The sequence below is a fragment of the Ailuropoda melanoleuca genome, chromosome 6, assembly GCF_002007445.2.
Source record: "Ailuropoda melanoleuca isolate Jingjing chromosome 6, ASM200744v2, whole genome shotgun sequence".
Lineage (NCBI taxonomy): Eukaryota > Metazoa > Chordata > Mammalia > Carnivora > Ursidae > Ailuropoda > Ailuropoda melanoleuca.
In genome coordinates, this window is record NC_048223.1 from 33936937 (window position 1) to 33956653 (window position 19717).

The 19717-nt window shown below is 37.9% G+C and overlaps 1 protein-coding gene across 8 annotated transcripts in view; it reads left to right on the plus strand.

Annotated features, from left to right (window-relative positions):
- ULK4 (unc-51 like kinase 4) overlaps positions 1-19717 on the plus strand; it is a 589354-nt gene that overhangs the window by 21668 nt on the left and 547969 nt on the right. For 7 of the 8 annotated variants that reach the window (XM_002923807.4, XM_034662178.1, XM_034662179.1 and 4 more), the window contains 8 exons: positions 867-959; positions 2881-2996; positions 3151-3220; positions 4553-4649; positions 9136-9240; positions 11869-11929; positions 13262-13443; positions 13775-13821. In XM_002923807.4, coding sequence (XP_002923853.2) covers positions 867-959; positions 2881-2996; positions 3151-3220; positions 4553-4649; positions 9136-9240; positions 11869-11929; positions 13262-13443; positions 13775-13821 — 771 coding nt within the window. The remainder of the gene's footprint in view (positions 1-866; positions 960-2880; positions 2997-3150; positions 3221-4552; positions 4650-9135; positions 9241-11868; positions 11930-13261; positions 13444-13774; positions 13822-19717) is intronic. The other variant, XM_034662175.1, reaches the window with a different exon arrangement.

The following is a 19717-nucleotide window of genomic DNA, read 5'->3' on the forward strand; positions in this document are numbered from 1 at the left end:
TCTGATGATTATAACTAGATGCATACTCTATTAGTTGTAAGAACTAATGCATTGAAAATGAGTGTGGGTTTCAGATACAGCCTGAAGTCATTTTAACGTGGGTGAAGTAGCTAGATAACATTTTGGCTCCTACACAGAAGTATGACTGCATAAAATTATGAGCTTAATTTTCTTGTTTATTTCTGAATGAAGTTCTAAAGGTGAAGTCCCCAAAAATGAAATGTGTGAAACAGGTAGGCTGTATAGAATAATGGATGACAGAATTATAGATTGATAATATCTGATCTATTTACTTTAAAAATTTAAGCTAATTAGAGACTCCTTTCATAGACTGTTTTTGAGAACCCAAAATGTTTTCATCAGGGTCCATGGAATATAAGCCCCGAGACTTCTAATACTTAGTTGTCAGACTCTTTTCATTCTGTACCATTTAAGTCTTCTGAATTATTTTTTTGGGTGTCGTGAGGAGATTAATTGTATACTAAAATGAAAATAGGGGCACCTGGTTAAGTGTCCCACTCTTGGTTTCGGCTCAGGTCATGATCTCAGGGTGGTAGGATTGGGCCCTGAGTCAGGCTCTACACTTAGCGGGGAGTTTGCTTGAGATTCTCTCCCTCATCTCCTCTGCCCGTATATGTGCTCACTCGCTCTCTCTCTCGCTCTCGTGAGCGCTCTCTCTCTCTTTCTCAAATAAATAAAATCTTAAAAAATAAAATGAAAGTAAGGTATGGAAGAATTGCTGAGGTACATTTATAGAGAGAAATTTATAAATCGTAAAATGTGGTAGATGTACTTGGGACATGACTTGGGAATTGTGTGTGGTAAATCATGTTAAAATAGAATTTTAACATTTATATTTTGTAAAGATTAACTTGGGCAGGCCTACTGCAGCATTCATTTTGGAAGGATGCCTTCACTAGGAAAGATCAGGAATCAAGCCCTGAGGATTCCAACGTCAGGTAGTATATAAGCTTATCTTTGTGAGGGGGGCATGGCTATTAAATGATCATACTGATTACTGTTCTATCAATGACATGAATTTCTCTGCTTACCAGGAGAAAATTAAACATTTGTTTAAGTGTTACTTAAAGAGTTTAGTCATGACCTTCTGTGTTCTCGACTTTGCTCATTTTCTGATCAGTTGTTTATTCTCCAGTCGGTGATTTAGTATGGTAGTCATTAGCTCTGGCCACCAAATGTAACTCACTTTCCACTTTGAAAGTGCATGGTAGGATCTCATTTCCCCCTCATGTGACTCGCTTTCGCTAATGAAACATGAGCAGAAGCAGAAGCGATATGTGTTCGTTCTGCATTGAAACCTTGTGAGCCAGAGTGAGATCTGACACATTTTTTCCTCCTGATGAGGTAACAGGGACGAAAATGTCCAAATGGCATTGCTGTCAGGCTGGGTCTTCAGTGACTGTGATGAGCGTAGCTTCTCTCCAGCCTTCAATGGCTGTGTGCGTGAGTGAGACAAAGTTATGAGATTCAGGCGTCTGTCTGATCCTGACTACTACACCTCATTTTTATTATAAAATCTTCTTAGCCCAGGACACTTACACAAGTGAGGGTATTAAGAACCAGGTGAGAAGTGGTCGAACAAAGTTCTGCTAGTTGGCTTTGCTCCCCCTCCACTTATTCAGCGGTGAATGGTTTCTTAATTTCATCTTGGCAAATTCATTGTATTGGATAGAGAAACCTGAATTTTGTTTAAGGTCTCTCCCAAACTTGGGTTTATCTGATCCAGTGAGATTCAACCATGTTCTCCCCCTTGTGTTAGGCTCTGTGGGGACTCCAAAAAGTGGGGCTCTGGTCTTGGTCCTCCAGCATCAGCAAGTCACAGAACACCTCTTCCCCTTTAATCTGTGTGCCTTTGATGTCTTTTCTTGCCTTACTGCCCTTGCTGAGCCTTTTGCGGTAAGATGTTGAATCAGGAGTGATGAAAGTGAATGTCTTTGCTTGGTTCCTGCCTCTAGGATGAAACCTTCAGCTTTCACCATGAAGTACAATGAGCTGGAGTTTTGTGTAGCTGCTCTTTTGAGTTTGAGTGAACTTTCAATTTTGTCAAATGCCTTTTTGTATCAGTTGATAAGATCATATGGGTTTTCTTCTTCAGATTCTGATTATGGACTCTTACATAAATTGGTTTTCGAATATTGAGCCAGCCTTGCAATCCCACAGTAAACCCCACTTAGTCATGCTGTGTTATAATTTTTATGTCTTGCTGCAGGTGTTTGGGGCCAAGTGGCAGGAGGACAGCGAGATAGGAAAAAAAAGAACAGAGCAACAGGGATTTGCCCTATGTTCTTGAGATCATAGCTGTATGATTAGAGAAGATGCCCCTCCCTCAGTTTTAGGCACTGCTAGAAGCTGCTCCTTGCTCAGCTAGTGGCTGCAGGATTACCTGGAGGCTGGGACAGAATAAAATGGAAAAAAAATCAAAGCAAAACACAACAAAACAAACCAGGGGATTTCCCCTTAGAGGTCCCCTTTCCTGTTCCTTAGAACAGGAATAGGAAGCTCTTCTGGGAGGCTCGTTTGGTCTGCACTCACTGCTTTGAGTCCAGTCCCCGTAATACTGGAAGGGGAAAAATAAAAGGGAAACTCACTGTGGTTTTATTGGTACTTTGAGTTCTGGTTTCGTTACCCAAACTGCGTGCTGCAATTTATTTTTTGGGGATAAGGTTTATGGACTCCCTACAGTGCTTTTGGTAGAGTGAGTGCTCATTTTAGCTACTCAGTGACCATACTTTCCAACTCCACAGCTTTGCCAAACGTTACCTGTAATTTAATGATCTTTTCCCACCTCTCGTCCGACACAGAAAATTATAGAAAGCTCAAAAGTAAATTTGATCGTGTTGGCTTTCTTCTCTTGACCAGCAGAAAAGTGATGGAGCATTCTGGGACACAAGATTCCAAGGAGTTTTTGAAGCCTTCAAGCGGACAAGCCAAGGGGGAGAAGAGCGGTCAGCGACTAAGTCACTCTTTCAGACTAGGTGAGCTCTCACTGGAGCGCGCTCGTGCTGCTTACGATGCTGTTTCTGAGGGTTTCTAGTTTTTGTTACCACTCTCTTTAAATTTCTGCCTGCATCCCGCCTGCTCATGATATTTTTGGTCCTTTATGGATAACGGTTTTCTTTCCTGCCACAGAAAATCCAACCGAGTTGCGGCCTAAAAGTACTGTTGAGGGTCAACCGAATGAGTCCATGTTTCTTCTCAGGTAGGTAAGATGACAGAGTGGTAGGGAATCCATGGGAGATGACAGGGTCTTCCCGAAGCATCTGTTGTCCTGGTGGCAAACCGTGTTACACGGAGCTAAAGGACAGGGATGTGAGTGCCAAATTCCAGTTTCACTCTCTGCTTTCAAAGTTAACTTTAAGTGCTGGCCAATGGAATGTTGACTTGGCTGTGCATTTTTAAAAGTTTTTAACCCAACCACCCATCTTTGCTATTCATCAGGGTTAAAACCTCTTCATTTTGTACTTTCCTTCAAACAGAATTGAATTTGAAATTTTAGCAGTCCAGCATCTTTATTGGATTAAGACCTATAGGAAATAACAGGTGTTTTTTTGGTTAAGTGTTGTTTTATATGGAGGCTTAAATAATGTTTACTTAATAATGTAGTCATTGAAATAGTTAAATATCAGAATGATATTTTAATGTGATTAAGACCAATGTATTTAAAATTTTAGTAATCCATGTTAAGTGTTATATTTTAGTTTTAGTCTTAGACACAAATAGTTTTATTTAACGACATAGGGTTTATAACAGTAGTCTAAAGTTTCCTGACTTGTTTTACCCTAAATATAAAATATGTTAACTTTATCTATGTACATTCTAGGCATTTTAAATTTAGTTTTTAAAAACTTTGTATAATCTTTGGCATATTTTTTGAGTTAAATAAGGACTTGTTCAAGGAATGAATAAACAGATAAGTGAAAGAGAGGTGAGAATCCTGATATTTGGGAATTTGAAGGAATTCATTGAAAAACACCCTAATTATCTGAGTGGAAAAATTTCTTAAAATGTGAAAAATTCAAAATCAGAGACCCAGGTGTAATGGAATGATCCACAGAGTATGACAACCATTTTTAAGAGTAGGAGGAATCATTAAAAATAGATGCAGATTATAACTTGTTTCTTAAATAGGTACCAAGATCATTTTCCACTTCAAACATGTTCTGAAAAAATTGTAACTATTTTCCATCCTTTGTAGAATGTCTGATCTATTTTATTATGTCAATCCTGATACCAGCTGACATTTAAAAAATAATCAGTGTTTTAAGGTTTCTAGTTAAAATAGAAACTACTGTATATAACAAAGGTGCTATAGAGAAAAGACATAATAAATTAGCCAGGAAATTGCTTTAAAGACATTTACAAAGAAGAAGTGTTGGATAATCACAGATTAGGGCTTAAATATGTGAGATCACCTAGAATCTTGATTATTCTACTGTGTTTTTCATGAGATGTGTTTTTTTCCCCCCAGATAATAGTAAACACGTTAAAGGTTCTAAAATCTGAGTAACGTTGACTGGTCTGTATTTTCTAGTTCTCGTCCAACTCCAAGAACAAGCACTGCAGTGGGATTAAGTCCTGGTGAGGATAGGACTCAGCATTCACCCCAGAAGACTTCTCCTTCAACCAAGGTGAGCGGAGGGGCACTTTTTGTTTTTTTCATATAAGATAGATGCAGAAGAATAACTGCCAAGTTCATCTACAAACTATGATCAAAATGATGAAATTTACAATTAAGTTGTTATCTTTGATGATCACTGGTTTTTCTGGTAAGTTCTCTTAAGAGGGAATTGTTTCATAGTTATTTCTTTGATAACAGCTTTCCTGAGATATGATTGACATCCCATGTAATTCACCCAGTTAGAGTCTACAATTCAGGGGCTTTGAGCATATTCACGGAGTCATGCAGCCATCACTGCGGTCAGTTTGAGAACACTCATCATCCCACAAAGAAACCCCACACCTATTTAGCAGTCACTCCTGTTTTCCCTCAATTTCTCTCGCCTCTCACTCTAGGCAACCGCTCATCTTTCTGCCTTTATAAATTTGTCTATTCTGGACATTGCATGTAAATGAAATAACACAATATGTGTTCTGTGACTGGCTTTTTTTCACCTACCCTAATGTTTTTAAGATTCATCCACATTACAGCGTGTATCAGTCCTATGTTCCTTTTTAGTGCCAAAAAAAAATCTGTTCTATGTGCCACATTGTATGTTTCCATTCATCGGTTGGTGGACATTTGGGTCGTTTCCACCTTGTGGCTCTTGTGAATAGTGCTGCTGTGAACGTTTGTGTACACGGTTTTGAGTGGGTGTGTGTTTAATTTCTCTTTATACGTGCAGGAGTGTAACGCAGCATCGTGTGGTAACTCCGTTTTCCAAGGCAGCTGTGCTATTTTACATTGTCCCCCAGCAGTCCTCTCCAGCATTTACCCATCCCTAACAAAACTTATTATTGTCCAATTGTTTTCTAATTCTGGTAAAATAGATGTTACGTAAAATTCGGCATTTATTTTTAAGTGGACAGTTTGTGGCATTAAGTACATTCCCATTTTTGTGCAACCATTACCACCAATTACCTCCAGAACTTTTTCGTATCTCAAACTGAGACTGTGTACCCGCTGAACAATAGCTTCCCATCTCCTTTGCCTCCCAGTCCTGGCAACCACGATTCTACTTTCTGCTTCTATGAATTTGCCTAGTAATCTCATACGAGTGGAACCATACAATATTTGCCCTTTTGTGTCTGGCTTATTACATTCAATGTGGTATCTTTAAGGTCCATGCATGTTGTGGCATGTGTTAGAATTTCATTCCTTTTTAAGGCTGAATAATATTCCATTGTGTGTATAAACCACATTTTGTTTATCTGTTTATCCATCTTTGGACATTTTGTTTGCTTCAGCCTTTGGGCTATTATGAATAATGCTGAATGGTAGCCAGACAGGGGGTGTGAAATTATATCTAGTTTTGGTTTGCCTTTTTTTTTTTTTTTTTTTAAAGATTTTATTTGTCAGAGAGAGTGAGCGAGCATGCACAAATGGGGAGCAGCAAGCAGAGGGAGAAGCAGGCTCCCCACTGAGCAAGGAGCCCGATGAGGGACTCGATCCCAGGACCCTGGGATCTTGACCTGAGCTGAAGGCAGACGCTTAACTGACTGAGCCACCCAGGTGTACCTTGATTTGCATTTCTGATGGCTAATTATGTTGAGCATCTTTTCATATGCTTATGGACCATATGTATATCTCCTTTGGAAGAATTCAAATCTTTACCCATTTGAGTTGTAGGAATTCTTTATTTATTCTGGACATGTGACTTGGTGCTAGTGTCCTTTGAAGCAGAGATATTTTTAATTTTGATGTAGTTCAGATTATCTTTTTGTGTGCGTGTTTGTTGTTGCTTATGCTTCTCGTGTCCTAATTTAGATGCCATTTGCTAGTTCAAGGTTACAAAGGTTTATGGCTATGCTTAGCTCTTTAGCTCTTTAATTCATTTGAGTTAATTTTTGTATATGGCAGGAGGCAGGGGGTCCAGCAGCTTCATTGTTTTGCATGTGGATTTCCATTTGTCTCAGCACCATTTGTTGAAAAGACCATTCTTTCCCCAATTAATTATCTTGGCATTCTTGTTGACTACCAATTGACTATAAAGGTGGGGTTCATTTCTGGACTTTCTAGTCTGTTGATCTATGCATCCTTCTCACGCTGGTAGTACAGTAACTGGTTAGTGGTTTTTTTTTTTTTTTTTTTTTTTAAGAGAGGGAGAGCACAAGAACAAGGAAGGGAGGAGAGGGAGTGGGAGAGGGAGAAAAAGAATCCCAAGCAGGCTTCATGCCCAACATGGAACTCAGTGGGGGGCCTGATCTCACAACCCTGAGGTCGTGACATGAGCTGAAGTCAAGAGTTGGTCACTCAACTGACTGAGCCACGCAGGCACCCCTAGCTAGCTATTCTTGATCACCATAGCTTTTTAGTAAGTTTTGAAGTTAGGAGGTATGATTCTTCCAACTTTGTTCTTTTTCAAGGTTGTTTTGGCTCTTCTGGGTCCCTTGTATTGCCGTGTGAATTTTAGGGTCAGTTTGCGCTTTGCATGTTGCTGTAAAGAAGCCAGCTGGGATTGTGATAGCAGTGACATTGAATTTGGGGAGTACTGCCATTTTAACAATGTAGAGTTTTCCTCCATGAATGTGGAATGGCTTTCTATTTGTTTAGGTCTTTAATTTCATTCAGTCAGTTGTTTTCGAATACAGAGCTATTTTGAATTAAAGTTTTTCCAAGTTATCTCATTGTATTTAGTGCTTGAGAGATATAATTGCTTTCAGTTGTTACTGTAATTTTTATGTAATGTGAAATGCATTTGGACTGCTTGAAATTTATTTCTGCATTGAAATGAAATATAAATGCGTTATAATAAAATCTCATTCTGCCAATAATTGTTTAGTTATATGTGAGATAGAAAATCAGTGTAAAAGTAAAAAATGCATTTTGCAATGTTGTAGATGTTGAATCTCCTCTGGCACATGGTTATTGTAAGTGCACTTAGTCATTTTATTGAGAATATTCAAGCAGTAATTATGTAAATACTATATGAAAGTTTATCTTTTGTAATTTTTAAGTGATACTTTTAGATTCAATTACAAAATATTTTATAATGTAGAAAACTTGGGAACTGTACAAGAGGATAAAAAAAATTAAAAACTGCTTGTAATTTAATTACCCAGAGGAACCACTGGTTACATTTTGATATTTCTTCTTTTGGTTCTATACATATGTGTTCATTTTCAAACTAGGGAACATAATTTTTTAACTTACTTTTTTTCATTTAGTAGATTGCAGGTGTTTGATCATTTAGTTTATTCCTGAGCATTATATTTTATTTTTTACTATCTTGAATATGGTTTTTTTTGTTTTTTGTTTTTGTGTTTAGAGCATGAGTAGAGGGTTGGGGGGGCAGAGGGAGAGGAGGAATCTTGAGCAGGCTCTACACCCAGTGCAAAGCTTCACGTAGGCCCTGTTTAACCAACTGAGCTACCCAGGCATCCTTGGTATTTCATTTTTGCAATCTGTTATCTGTGCATACATTTTGTGTATATATAGGGAATTAATTTTTATATATAAATTTCTAATTGGTCTGCCTAATTCTTGTACCATAAGATTATATCTTAATATAAGTCATTCATTACGGCCTTTCTTTGAAATCTTTCTGTCTTGAAAGTCCATGCCTTTAAGCATTAAAATTTTTGTTTGTTTTCCGAAGTTGTTCCATATTTACTTTTCATGTTGTTTTTTAATATGTCTGTTTTCTAAGTTGCAAAGCGGTGGTCTTGGTTTCTGGAACTTTGTTAACAAATTATTCTATTCCTTTTTTTCATGCCCCTGCCTCAGTTTTGGATAATTTCCTCATTTTTCACTTATTGGGTTTTCTGTCTTGTTCAGTTTGCTGGTCAGTGTTTCAGTGGAAATTCTTAATGCATAAATACTCTTTTTCTCTTTTTTTTTCTTTTTTCCCCTTTGATGTGAAGTCCTAAGGCATAGCACTAGAAATGAGAATTCTGTTTACTGTTTAAGTAGAGGACGAAGAAACATCTCAAAGGAACTGATGGCAAATATCTGGTTACTTGTTTTCATTATGTGTTAACTCTACGTCAGCTTTTATAAAGATAGAAGTGTTTAGCGCTTAGGTAACAGGTTAGTACTTGACCCTGAAATTCTTTTATGCTGTAATTTTAACTTCGTACTGAATATTCTGTAAAGCAGAATAAAGTGATGAGTGTTCAGTGGATGTATGATAAAAACCATGCTGGTGATTGAAAAACCAGTTTACCTCATCATAGCTTAGAACATCAGACTATGGTCTGGTCCTAACTAGCCTTTGTGGTAAACACAAACAAGTCAGTTACTTTGAGCTTTGTGTTTTCCTTCTGTGAAAATGGGAATGATGGTACAGATGACCGAGGATCTTTGTGGACATCAAAGAAGACTGCGAAAGTGTTTTGAATAGCAAAGTGAGGTACGCTGATCTTAGGTGACCCTTGCAGTGGTGTCTTAACTCAGCATCTTATAACCTCAGTTTCATTAGTCACAGAAACAAAGCCTCATTTTTGTTCTTATTTCAGAATACAAGTGAACACCTGAGTCAGCAGGACCTGGAATCCCAGATGAGAGAACTTATCTACATGGACTCTGATCTTGTTGTCACCCCGATTATCGACAACCCAAAGGTGTGGAAAGATGCTCTAACAGCTGAGGGCTGAGTTTTTAGACTTCCCTGAGAGCTGGAACCGTGGTGATGTTTTTATCGTAAATATTCTTTGCCTTATTTTCTTTGCTGTTTCTCATGTCTGCTTTTATGTCACTCGTGCCACGTGTCTACATTTCTAATGCCTGCCCTGTCTGTAATCTTTTCCTCTTCCTGCACTGCTTTCTGTTCACTGAGTGGTGAGTTTCTTCCTCTTCTGCATCAGCTCTGCCTCCCCTCCATCCATGGGCTTCTAGACCTCAGACCTTTGTCCTCAGTCCTTTGTTTCTCTGTACACACTTGGGTGAATTTCTCCAAACACTCTAGTTGTGAATGTGTTAGGAAAGCAGATGTGAGTGAGCACTTCTCCCCCTGCTGGGATGGGTGGGTGGGGCACACACAGACCACGCCCCCCTCACAGGTGCTCAGGGCCCCAGGGCAGATGGTGGGGAGACACTGGGAGCTTAGGAAGTCATGGTTCACAAGTGCACTTCATACACAGCGTGATTTTTGTTGCTTCATGTTGATTGGAATGTACTACTGTGTTTCTAGGGGATGATGAGTATTCTCCTTAAGAAAAATTAATTTCTCCCTCTGTACTACCTAATCTGTATTTTAATTTAATTCTTCTTTTTATTTTTTTTATTTTTTATTTTTTATTTTTTTTTTAAGATTTTATTTATTTATTTGACAGAGATAGAGACAGCCAGCGAGAGAGGGAACACAAGCAGGGGGAGTGGGAGAGGAAGAAGCAGGCTTATAGCAGAGGAGCCTGATGTGGGGTTCGATCCCAGAACGCTGGGATCACGCCCTGAGCCGAAGGCAGACGCTTAACCACTGTGCCACCCAGGCGCCCCCCTAATTCTTCTTTTTAAATGTCTTTTTCTGTTTTTAATTTATGGCCATTTTCTCTCATCTCATTGGGAACATTACTATAATTTAGAACAAATGGTTTTTTGGATGCGTATTTATTTACTAGGTAGACAAGATTAATATAGATTACCCAGCTATTTTTCATAACGGAGCTAATTCTTTTTATGAGATATCTGGCAGAGTAATTGTATACCATGCCAAATTTAATGTGCAATGGGTCATTTTCCCAGTGGACCTTCTAAGAACTGTTTGTAATATCTTTTGACCATATTTTTTCTGTTTCTTTCTTTTATAACCGTACTTAATTGTTCTGGGGAAGCCTTAGTAGACATTTTTTTAACTTCTAATTTTAGACCTACAGAAAAGGTTCGAAAATAGTAGAATTCCTGTATAGTTTTTACCCAGCTTCTCCTAATGTTAACATTAGGAGAATGTTAAACCTCATAGGACCATAGAATGGTTAGCAAAACCAGGGAATTAACATTGGTATAGTGCTATTGACTAAATTCCTGAATTTATTTGAATTTTACCCGTTGTACTACTGATGTCCTTTTTCTGTTCTAGGGTCTCTTATTAACAGTTTGCTGTTAGGCCTTCTTTTCCTTGTCTTTCATGGCCTTGTGGTAATTTCTCAGTCTTTTCTTGGCTTTTGTGACCTTGACATTTTGAAGAGTACTGGTCAGGTATTTTGTAGAATGTCACTCAAGCTGGATTTGTCTGAGTGTTTCTTATGATTAGTACGTCTGAGGTTAGGCATTGTTGGCAAGAATACTACCAGCAAAGCTTTTTAAAATGCTCTATAGAGAAGTTTTGGAGAATTTAGACAGAGATGATGGTTGAAATTTTAATTAAAAGTCTCAAGATGAAAGTACCCTTTGTTGTTCCAAACTCACGGATCCAACTACCCGTTTTTTCCCTTTCTTAAAAAAACCAATTATGTGCTTTCCCGTTCATGCCGTTGACAGCTTCCTGCAGTGGTGTGTTCTCTAATTCAACCATGAAGTTCTTACCATTCTTTAAAACCTCAGCCTCCTTCCAGCTCTTCCATAAACCTTGTCAGCCTAAAGTGCTTGCTGCATTCTCTAATACTTTAGAAAATTTTATCTCTGTGAAATGTTCCAACTATAATTATGTCCTGCCTGTTTTGCATTGTTCAGTATTGTATTTTTTTTTGTTGTTTAACATGTTTGTCTTATCTTCACAACCAGAGTATCAGCTGTCTGACCGTAGGATTGTGTCTTTTATATCTTGGTTATTCCCCTTAGCACTTAGCATACTGCCTCACCCTCTCAGGTAGCCAATAAATATTTGTTGATATGACTGAATTTCTAACCTAGAAGTTGATTAGCTTAAGAGTAAACCAAGATAAAGTGCTTCTTTTTTAATGAAGCTTTTATTGTGGATATCAATTGAAATGATTTTTAAAAATTTTATTTATTTAAAGTACACTCTAGCCCCAATGTGGGGTTTGAACTCAGGACCTAGAGATCAAGAGTTGCATGCTCTACTGACTGAGCCAGTCAGGCACCCTGAAATGATTTTATTTTTAGAAATTATTATCTGTGTATATTTAATCTGAAGGGCAATGTTGAATTCTTTCCCTTTTTAGTGACAAATTTTCACTGATTTTTTTTTTCTGCCTGAATTGATTTATAATCTGGTAATAGGAGATCTATCAGGAGACAGACACCTGTCTCAAAGAGTGTCTTAAAAGTTTTTTTTCTCCCCCCAACCACAGATAATGAAACAACCACCAATTAAATTTGATCCAAAGCTACTGCATCTACCAGCACATTCAGGTAGGATTATAGAGGCCTTGTCAAACACATAGACTCTTGGAAGATAGATACAAATAAGAAATTTAATAGCAAATGGAATCTCTCATTTATTGAATGGCCGAGGTCCTGTTTCCTTGACACCTGGCTAGATTCTTGGGGCAGTGCTGTGTATGTTATAAGCCTGTAATCGATTTGTGTCAGCCTTGCACCTTACTCAGCTGAGTCTGGGCTGCCCTGTACTCTGGGGGGAGTGCAAGTGCCTGTAAAGCTGGGTGGGCCCTTCTCTTGCCCTTCCTCCTTGTAGAGTCCATTGACTTTCCAACACTTATGGTGCTCTTGTGGGTACAGAGGGTTGGAGACCACAGTGAAGAACTGAGATTCTACTTCAGAGAGTGGGGCAGTTGACAGTGGGGGTCAGATGGTTCACTTTTGTGGGGATGGTGTGGGAATGGAGATACTTAAAGGGTGATTGTTAGGTTTCCTTTCACCTAATGGGAAGTCTTATTTGGGATGAATATCAGAAATTGTTTTATACTTTAACTGTTGATGTATTTTTGTTTAATAAAATCTATTTGCAGCTGTTAAGCTAGATCCAGAAAAAATTCGTCGTCATAGCTAGAGTATAATCTGTGGCTTAAAAGCAAATCAAAGTAAATTCAAAATAAAATATATTCAAATTTAAAAAAATTGTACCAAGTAGAACCACTATTCATGAAAACCTTGGAGAAGTGTTTCAAAATAATATTCCTTCCCTTTCTCCCTTTATGTTGAGTTATTTTAGGAAATTATTATTACAGTTTATTTTGCTTAAAGACAGAAATTAGCTGAAACTATGTTAATTTTAGATGGCATCACATTGCCCAGTTTTTGTTTTCTGTTTGTGGAGGGTTTGGACTTGGACTTTCCAGATGACTTCAGCTCCAATATTAACCTGTTATGCTTAATAATTTCACTGGAACCTTTTAACAACTGTATAATTCTTGGCTTTCTGTTGTTTTAAGGCTAGATTGCTGTATTTATACAAAGGCTATCTTGCTTTTTTGTAATTTTATTTAGCTTTGTATTTTGTTAGATTCTAGGTTGCAGGGTGATTCTCCTATAGGTATCTTTTATGCATAGTTTTCCATTCACAGGGTGAAAAATCTCCATGGGTAGAAAAAGAGGAATCTAGAAGAATAAATAAGAGTAGTGTCATCTTCGGAGGACTTTTTGGTTTTGACATTGTAAAGTTAGGATTTTCTTTGTCCTCCTCTTAGCTATTCACATTCTGTGTTCCGTTTATTTTTCTTGTAATGTTTTCAGGATTTTATTTTTTACATGATACCTACTTTCAACATTTTCTTTCCTCTCCAGTGGATAAGTTAGTATTTCTAAAAGACCAAGATTGGAATGACTTTTTGCAGCAAGTGTGCTCACAGATCGACTCCACTGAGAAGAGCACGGGGGCCTCCCGAGCCAAGCTCAATCTCCTTTGCTATCTGTGTGTTGTGGCTGGACATCGGGACGTGGCCACCCGGCTCCTCCATTCCCCGCTGGTACGTAGTTTGGTTGTAAAGACTCCTTTTGTGGCCCTCGCAGCATGCCTTTTGCGTGTAACTTTTGTATTTCTGTTGAGATTAAAAGATTAGTGCTAAAATACTAATTTGATCTAATTACAGTGGAAAAAATGATTTATCAAGATTATAGGTTTGCTAAAATTATTGTTTAATCCTCACGTCTGAAAGCGGTTGAAGACAGTGATTTTGAACTTCTTTTGTTGTCTCCTGGGGCAGGATTCACATTTTAGTTGTCTACAGGTCATATGTGTTAGTCAATTTCTGTGTCATTTCATGAATGAAATGTACATCCTATTTTTTTTAATTCTAGTTCCAGTTGCTAATCCAGCATTTGCGAATAGCTCCAAACTGGGATATGTAAGTAACATTTATATTTTAATAAATTATTCATTAAATAGTTTCAACATATTTATCAAAAGCACATAGTGCTCAATACTTATATAATGAAGTAATAATTACTCTGAATCATAGACAATCATAGGCAAATCATAGGCATCCCAACTATAAATTTAAAAAGATTTCAAAATAGGCCTTATACTATTCTAAATATAACTCTAGGATTATATAAACTACAGCTGGAAACTTCGTTACTGTTCCCCTTTTGAATATTCTTTATTAAACACTTGTGTTTTAGTTTTGCTTCCTGCAGAGTTTTCCCTTGTGATACCATCTTTCCCTTACGTGATGCATTATTTCCTTAAATGTTATTTAAAATCTGATGGGATTATGCTCTGTAAGCTCCTGATGGAAGGATGTATATTTGCTTATTATACAGGTAGCATACCATGGTGGAAAAGTACATTAGATGAAGTGCTAGAAGGCTCTGGGCTCCGGTGGCCGGTGAGACCAGGCTGGATGATTACCTCTTTCTGAGTCTCAGCTCCCTGGGGAGTCTGTGCGGGGTGATGGAATTGCATGGGCTTCACATTCAGACAGACCTGGGTGTGAATCACAGATCTGCCCTCTGGGCAAATTGCCTTAAGTACTGAGCCTCAGTTTCCTCAACTGTAAAATGGGGATAGTGTATCTACTTCGTAGATTTGAATAATTAAATTTTGAACAAGATAAGTCCATGAAATACTTGGCATGGTGCCTGATTCTTACTGGGTGGGTAGTAGTTGTTGGAGTGTGGAGGTTGCAGGGGTCGTGCTTGGTTAGAGAAGCACATGGAAACCTAAAGGTGAAGGGGTTTTGTGAAATGTGGTAATAGCAATTATTCTTCCATGCTGGCAAAATTGGGAACAAGAAGTATTCACAAAATGCATTTTTTGGATAATTTTTGTTAGGCATCTTTTAAGGTTACCTCCCCAAGGTAAAACCTGGCATTACAAATAGGATTGTTAGGTAATTTTTGAGCAGATAAACTTTGAGAGGGTTTGTGGTGTGCTCACTAAAAAGAAACCAACAAAACCTAACACCTCAGCTAAAACTTATATCCTTGAATGGGGTGCCCCCTGCTGACTTGTAAAAAAAATAGACTTTTTTTTTCTCCTTTGCAAGTACTGTTTTGCCCCCCATCTTTTAGATTGAAGCTTCATTATAAAATAGCTCGTGTTTGAGGAAAATGATAGATAATGAGGTAGACAAATCCTCTGCTTGGAACCTTCTTTTACTGTCTTCCTCCATTCAAACACCAGTTCTTCCAGCAGGGCCTTCTCTGACCCAGGTCATATTTCCTTAGTAGCATAGAAGGGCCCTCAGCTTAGCCGGGGGGATAGTCACTGTTGAAGTAGATATGTTTATTCCTTGGCTTTGTTCAGCATGTAGAAAAACAAAATAGAATTAAGTTTTTGTTTCTCCAAACTGGGAGGGTAGCTGGGGGGGAGGGGAATGGGGTAACTGGATGATGGACATTAAGGAAGGCATGTGATGTCATGAGCCCTGGGTATTACATAAGACTGATCAATCACTGCTCTCTACCTCTGAAACTAATAATACATTATATGTTAATTAAGTTTAAATAAAATTTAAAAATGTTTTCTCTTTCCCTTATAACATATGTTGTGCGCTTTTTTTGAGAGGGGGAGAGAGAGAGAGAGGGAGAGGGAGAGTGCAGGGGGAGAGGAAGAGACAATCTGAATTAAGCAGCTGCCACGCTCAGCATGGAGCCTGTCCTGGGGCTCCATCTCATGACTCTGATATCATGACCTGAGCCAAAATCAAGAGTCAGATGCTGAATTGACTGAGTCACCCAGGCACCCCATGTGTTATGTATTTTTTAGTGTCATTAACTATTAGTCTAAGATTTTTTTCAATGTTTGCCTTTTCTTCTATGCTATGAATGTCTGATCATTTAATTTACCCTGTTCCCTATTTTTGGATAATATTATAATGTTGTAAATAATATGTTGATAAACATTTTTGCAATTAAATCTTGGTGCCTGTTTGTTTTTTTTCTTTTGCCCCTTAAGGCAGAATTATAGAATTAGAACAAATGAGCACAAGGCAATAAATAGTTCTGCAATTTCTGATAAATTGCTAAAACATTCTTTAGAAATATTGTGTTGACATGCATTCCCAGTTGGTGTGTATAAAAATGCCCTTTTGTTAGGACTTTCAGCAGTGGATATTAATGAAATTTTGTATCCTTTGCTGATCAAGTTTATTGAGGTATATAATCCACATATAATCATATTATTTTAATTAAGAAACTGTATTAACTGTGGAAATATACAGCATACGAAATTGAACATTTTGGTAAGTGTACAATTGAGTGGTATTAAGTATATTCACAATGCTGTGCAACCATCACCACTATCAATTTCCAGAACTTTTTCATCATCCTAAACTGAAGCCATTACCCATTACACTTCATTTACTGAGGAGACATCATACTGTTTTCCACAGTGGCTGTACTATTTTACTTTCCGTCTAGCAGTGCACAAGGGTTCCAATTTTTCCACATCCTTTTCATCATCATCATTTTTTTCTTTTTTTAAATAGTAGCTGTCCTGGTGGGTATGAAGCTGTATGTCACTGTGGTTTTGACTTGCATTTCACTGATGACTAGTAATGTTGAGCATTTTTTCATGTACTTATTGACCATTTGTTTTTCTTCTTTGGAGAAATGTCTGTTCATGTCCTTTGCCTATTTTCTAGTTCGGTTGTTTTATATTGTTGATTTGTAAGAGTTCTTCATGTATTCTGGATGTTAACCCCTTATCAGGTTATGTGACTTACAAATATTTTCTCCTATTCTGTGGGTTGCCTTTTCACTCTTGATAGTGTCCTTTGAAACTCAGATTTTTCCACTTTTTCTTTTGTTGCCTGTGCTTTTAATGTCCTATGCAAGGAATCATTGTCAAATTCAATGTCTTAAAGCTTTTCATCTCTGCTAAGAGTGTTACAGTTTTAGCTTTTGTATTTAGGTTTTTGATCCATTTTTGAGTTAATTTTTGTATATGGTGTTAGGTAAGGGTCTGACTTCATTCTTTTGCATGTGCATATCCAGTTTTCCTAGCAACATCTGTTGAAAAGGCTATTCTTTCCCCATTGAATGGTATTGGCACCCTTGTCGATAATCTTTTGACCAAATATGCGAGGGTTTATTTAGCCTAAACATCAGTCTTTATGACAGTCCCACAGTGTCTTGATTACCACAGCTTTGTAATAGTTAAGTTTTGCAATCAGAAAGTGTGAGACCTCTAACTTTTTTCTTTTTTTTTCAAGATTATTTTGCCTAGTTGGGGTCCCTTGGGATTCATATAAGTTTTAGGAAGGATTTTCTAATTTTTGGTATAAGTTTGACATATTCAAGAGGTGAAATAAGTGTTCATCATCAGTTTTTTATATACAGTTTCTGCATTTGTGAATTTTTTGCTCTGCTTCACCTTAGTTGATTAGATTTCATTTTTTTTCTGGTAGTTTTCTTTTTCCTTCCTTCCTTCCTCCCACCCTCCCTCCCTTTCTCTCTGTCTATTAAAGATCTCTGAGTCTCTGCTTCTCTAGTTGTTGCCTCCTCAAGGCTTTCTCTCTGGTTTTAGGGTTTATGCATAGGGGGCTCACTGAGTCCTTTTTCTGCCCTTGGGCTTGCTCACCCTTGTGCCATGCTTCGGAGTTTGCTTTCTGTTTGCACAGCTCTGGAAGACTCAGGGCCGACCTGTCTTTTTCTTCTTCTTTATATGTGACTAGTTTGATTGTTTTTCAGTGTCTGGATTTTTCTTTTTATTCTAGGCATATGAAATTTTGTTGGAATGTGTATAGGTATTTCTTTTTACTAATTTGCTTTGGCAAATTGTTAAGTGCTTCAGGCTTTCTTTAGCTTCCCTATTTCCTTAGGATCTCTTCTTCTGTGTTTCATCCTTTATCTTCTCCTAAAAGTCCTATAGGATGGGTGTGGGATTTCCTCTCTCTCTCTCTCTTTTTAAGATATATTTATTAGAGAGCAAGCAGGAGGGACAGAGGGAGACAGAATCTTAAACAGACTCGTGCTGAGCATGGAGCCCAACATAAGGCTCAAATTCATGACCCTGAGATCATGACCTGAGCTGAAACCAAGAGTCAGATGCTTAAGTGAGTGTGCCACCCAGGTGCCCCTCCTGTCTCTTGACTCATTTTCTTTTGCTTTCTCACTCTTTTATTGACATGCAATTCACATATCATAAAATTCACTTTTTTTTTTGTACTAAGAGTTTATTTTTTTTAGAGCAGTTTTAAGTTCACAGCAAAATTCAGAGGAAGGTACAGAGATTTCTCCTATACCTCCTACCCCCACACAGGCTAGCCTCCCCCATTATCACCATTTCCCACTAGAGCAGTACATTTGTTACAACTGATAAACCTACAATGGCACATTATAATCACCCTCAGTTCATAGTTTACAGTTCACTCTTGGTTTTATACATTCCATGGGTTCGGACAAATGTATAATGACCTGTGTCATCCTTACGGTATCATACAAGAGTATTTCATTGCCCTAAAAATCTGTGCTCTACCTATTCATCGCTCTGACAGTCACTGAACTTTTTATTTCCTCCATTGTTTCACCTTTTCTGGAATGGCCTACTGGGAATCCTACAATGTTGGGATCCTGTGATATGTAGCCTTCTCAGATTGGCTTCTCTCACTTAGTAATATGCATTTAAGGTTCCTCCATCTCTTTTCATAGCTTGACAGCTCATGTCTTTCTAGTGCCAAATATCTCCTTGTCTTCATGTACCAGTTTATTCGCATACTGAAGGACACCCTGGTTGCTTCCAAATTTAACGTATGTGAATAAAACTGCTGTAAACACCATGTGGACATATGCTTTCAACTCCTTTGGGTAACTCCCAAGTGGTATGATTGCTGGATTGTGTGGTAAGGGTATATTTAGTTTTGTAAGAAACTTCCCTATAAGAAACTTCAAACTGTCTTCCAAAGTGGCTGTACTATTTTGTATTCCTATCAACAATGAATGAGAGTTCCTGTTGCTCCATAGCCTTGCTAACATTTGGTGTTGTCAGTGTTTTGGATTTTGGCCATTCTTATTGGGGTATAGTAGTATATTGTTTTAATTTGTTTCCCTGATGACATATGGTGTGGAGTATTTTCTCATATGTTTATTTGCCATCTGTTTATCTTTTTTGCTGAGGTATCTGTTAAGATCTTTGGCTCATTTTTTCATTGGGTTGTTTTCTTGTTGAGTTTTAAGAGGTCTTTTGTGCATTTTGAAAGACAGTCTATATCAGGTGTCCTTTTTTTTTTTTTTTTAAGATTTTATTTATTCATTTGACAGAGATAGAGACAGCCAGAGAGAGAGGGAACACAAGCAGGGGGAGTGGGAGAGGAAGAAGCAGGCTCATAGCAGAGGAGCCCGATGTGGGGCTCGATCCCACAATGCCGGGATCACGCCCTGAGCCGAAGGCAGACGCTTAACCACTGTGCCACCCAGGCGCCCCCAGGTGTCCCTTTTGTAAATATCTTCTTCCAGTCTGTGGCTTGTCTTCTCATTCTCCTGATGTTATCTTTCACAGAAGTTTTTATTTAAATAAAGTCCAGGTTATTAATTATTTCTTTCATGGACTGTGCCTTTGGTGGTTGTATCTAGAAAGTCCTTGCCACATCTGAGGTTATGTAGGTTTTTTTTTTTCTCCTATGTTACCTTCTAGCAGTTTTATACTTTTTTTTAAGATTTTATTTTATTTTATTTATTTGTTTTATATTATGTTAGTCACCATACAGTACATCTCCGGCTTCCGATGTAAAGATCGATGATTCATTAGTTGTGTATAACACCCAGTGCACCATGCAATACGTGCCCTCCTTACTACCC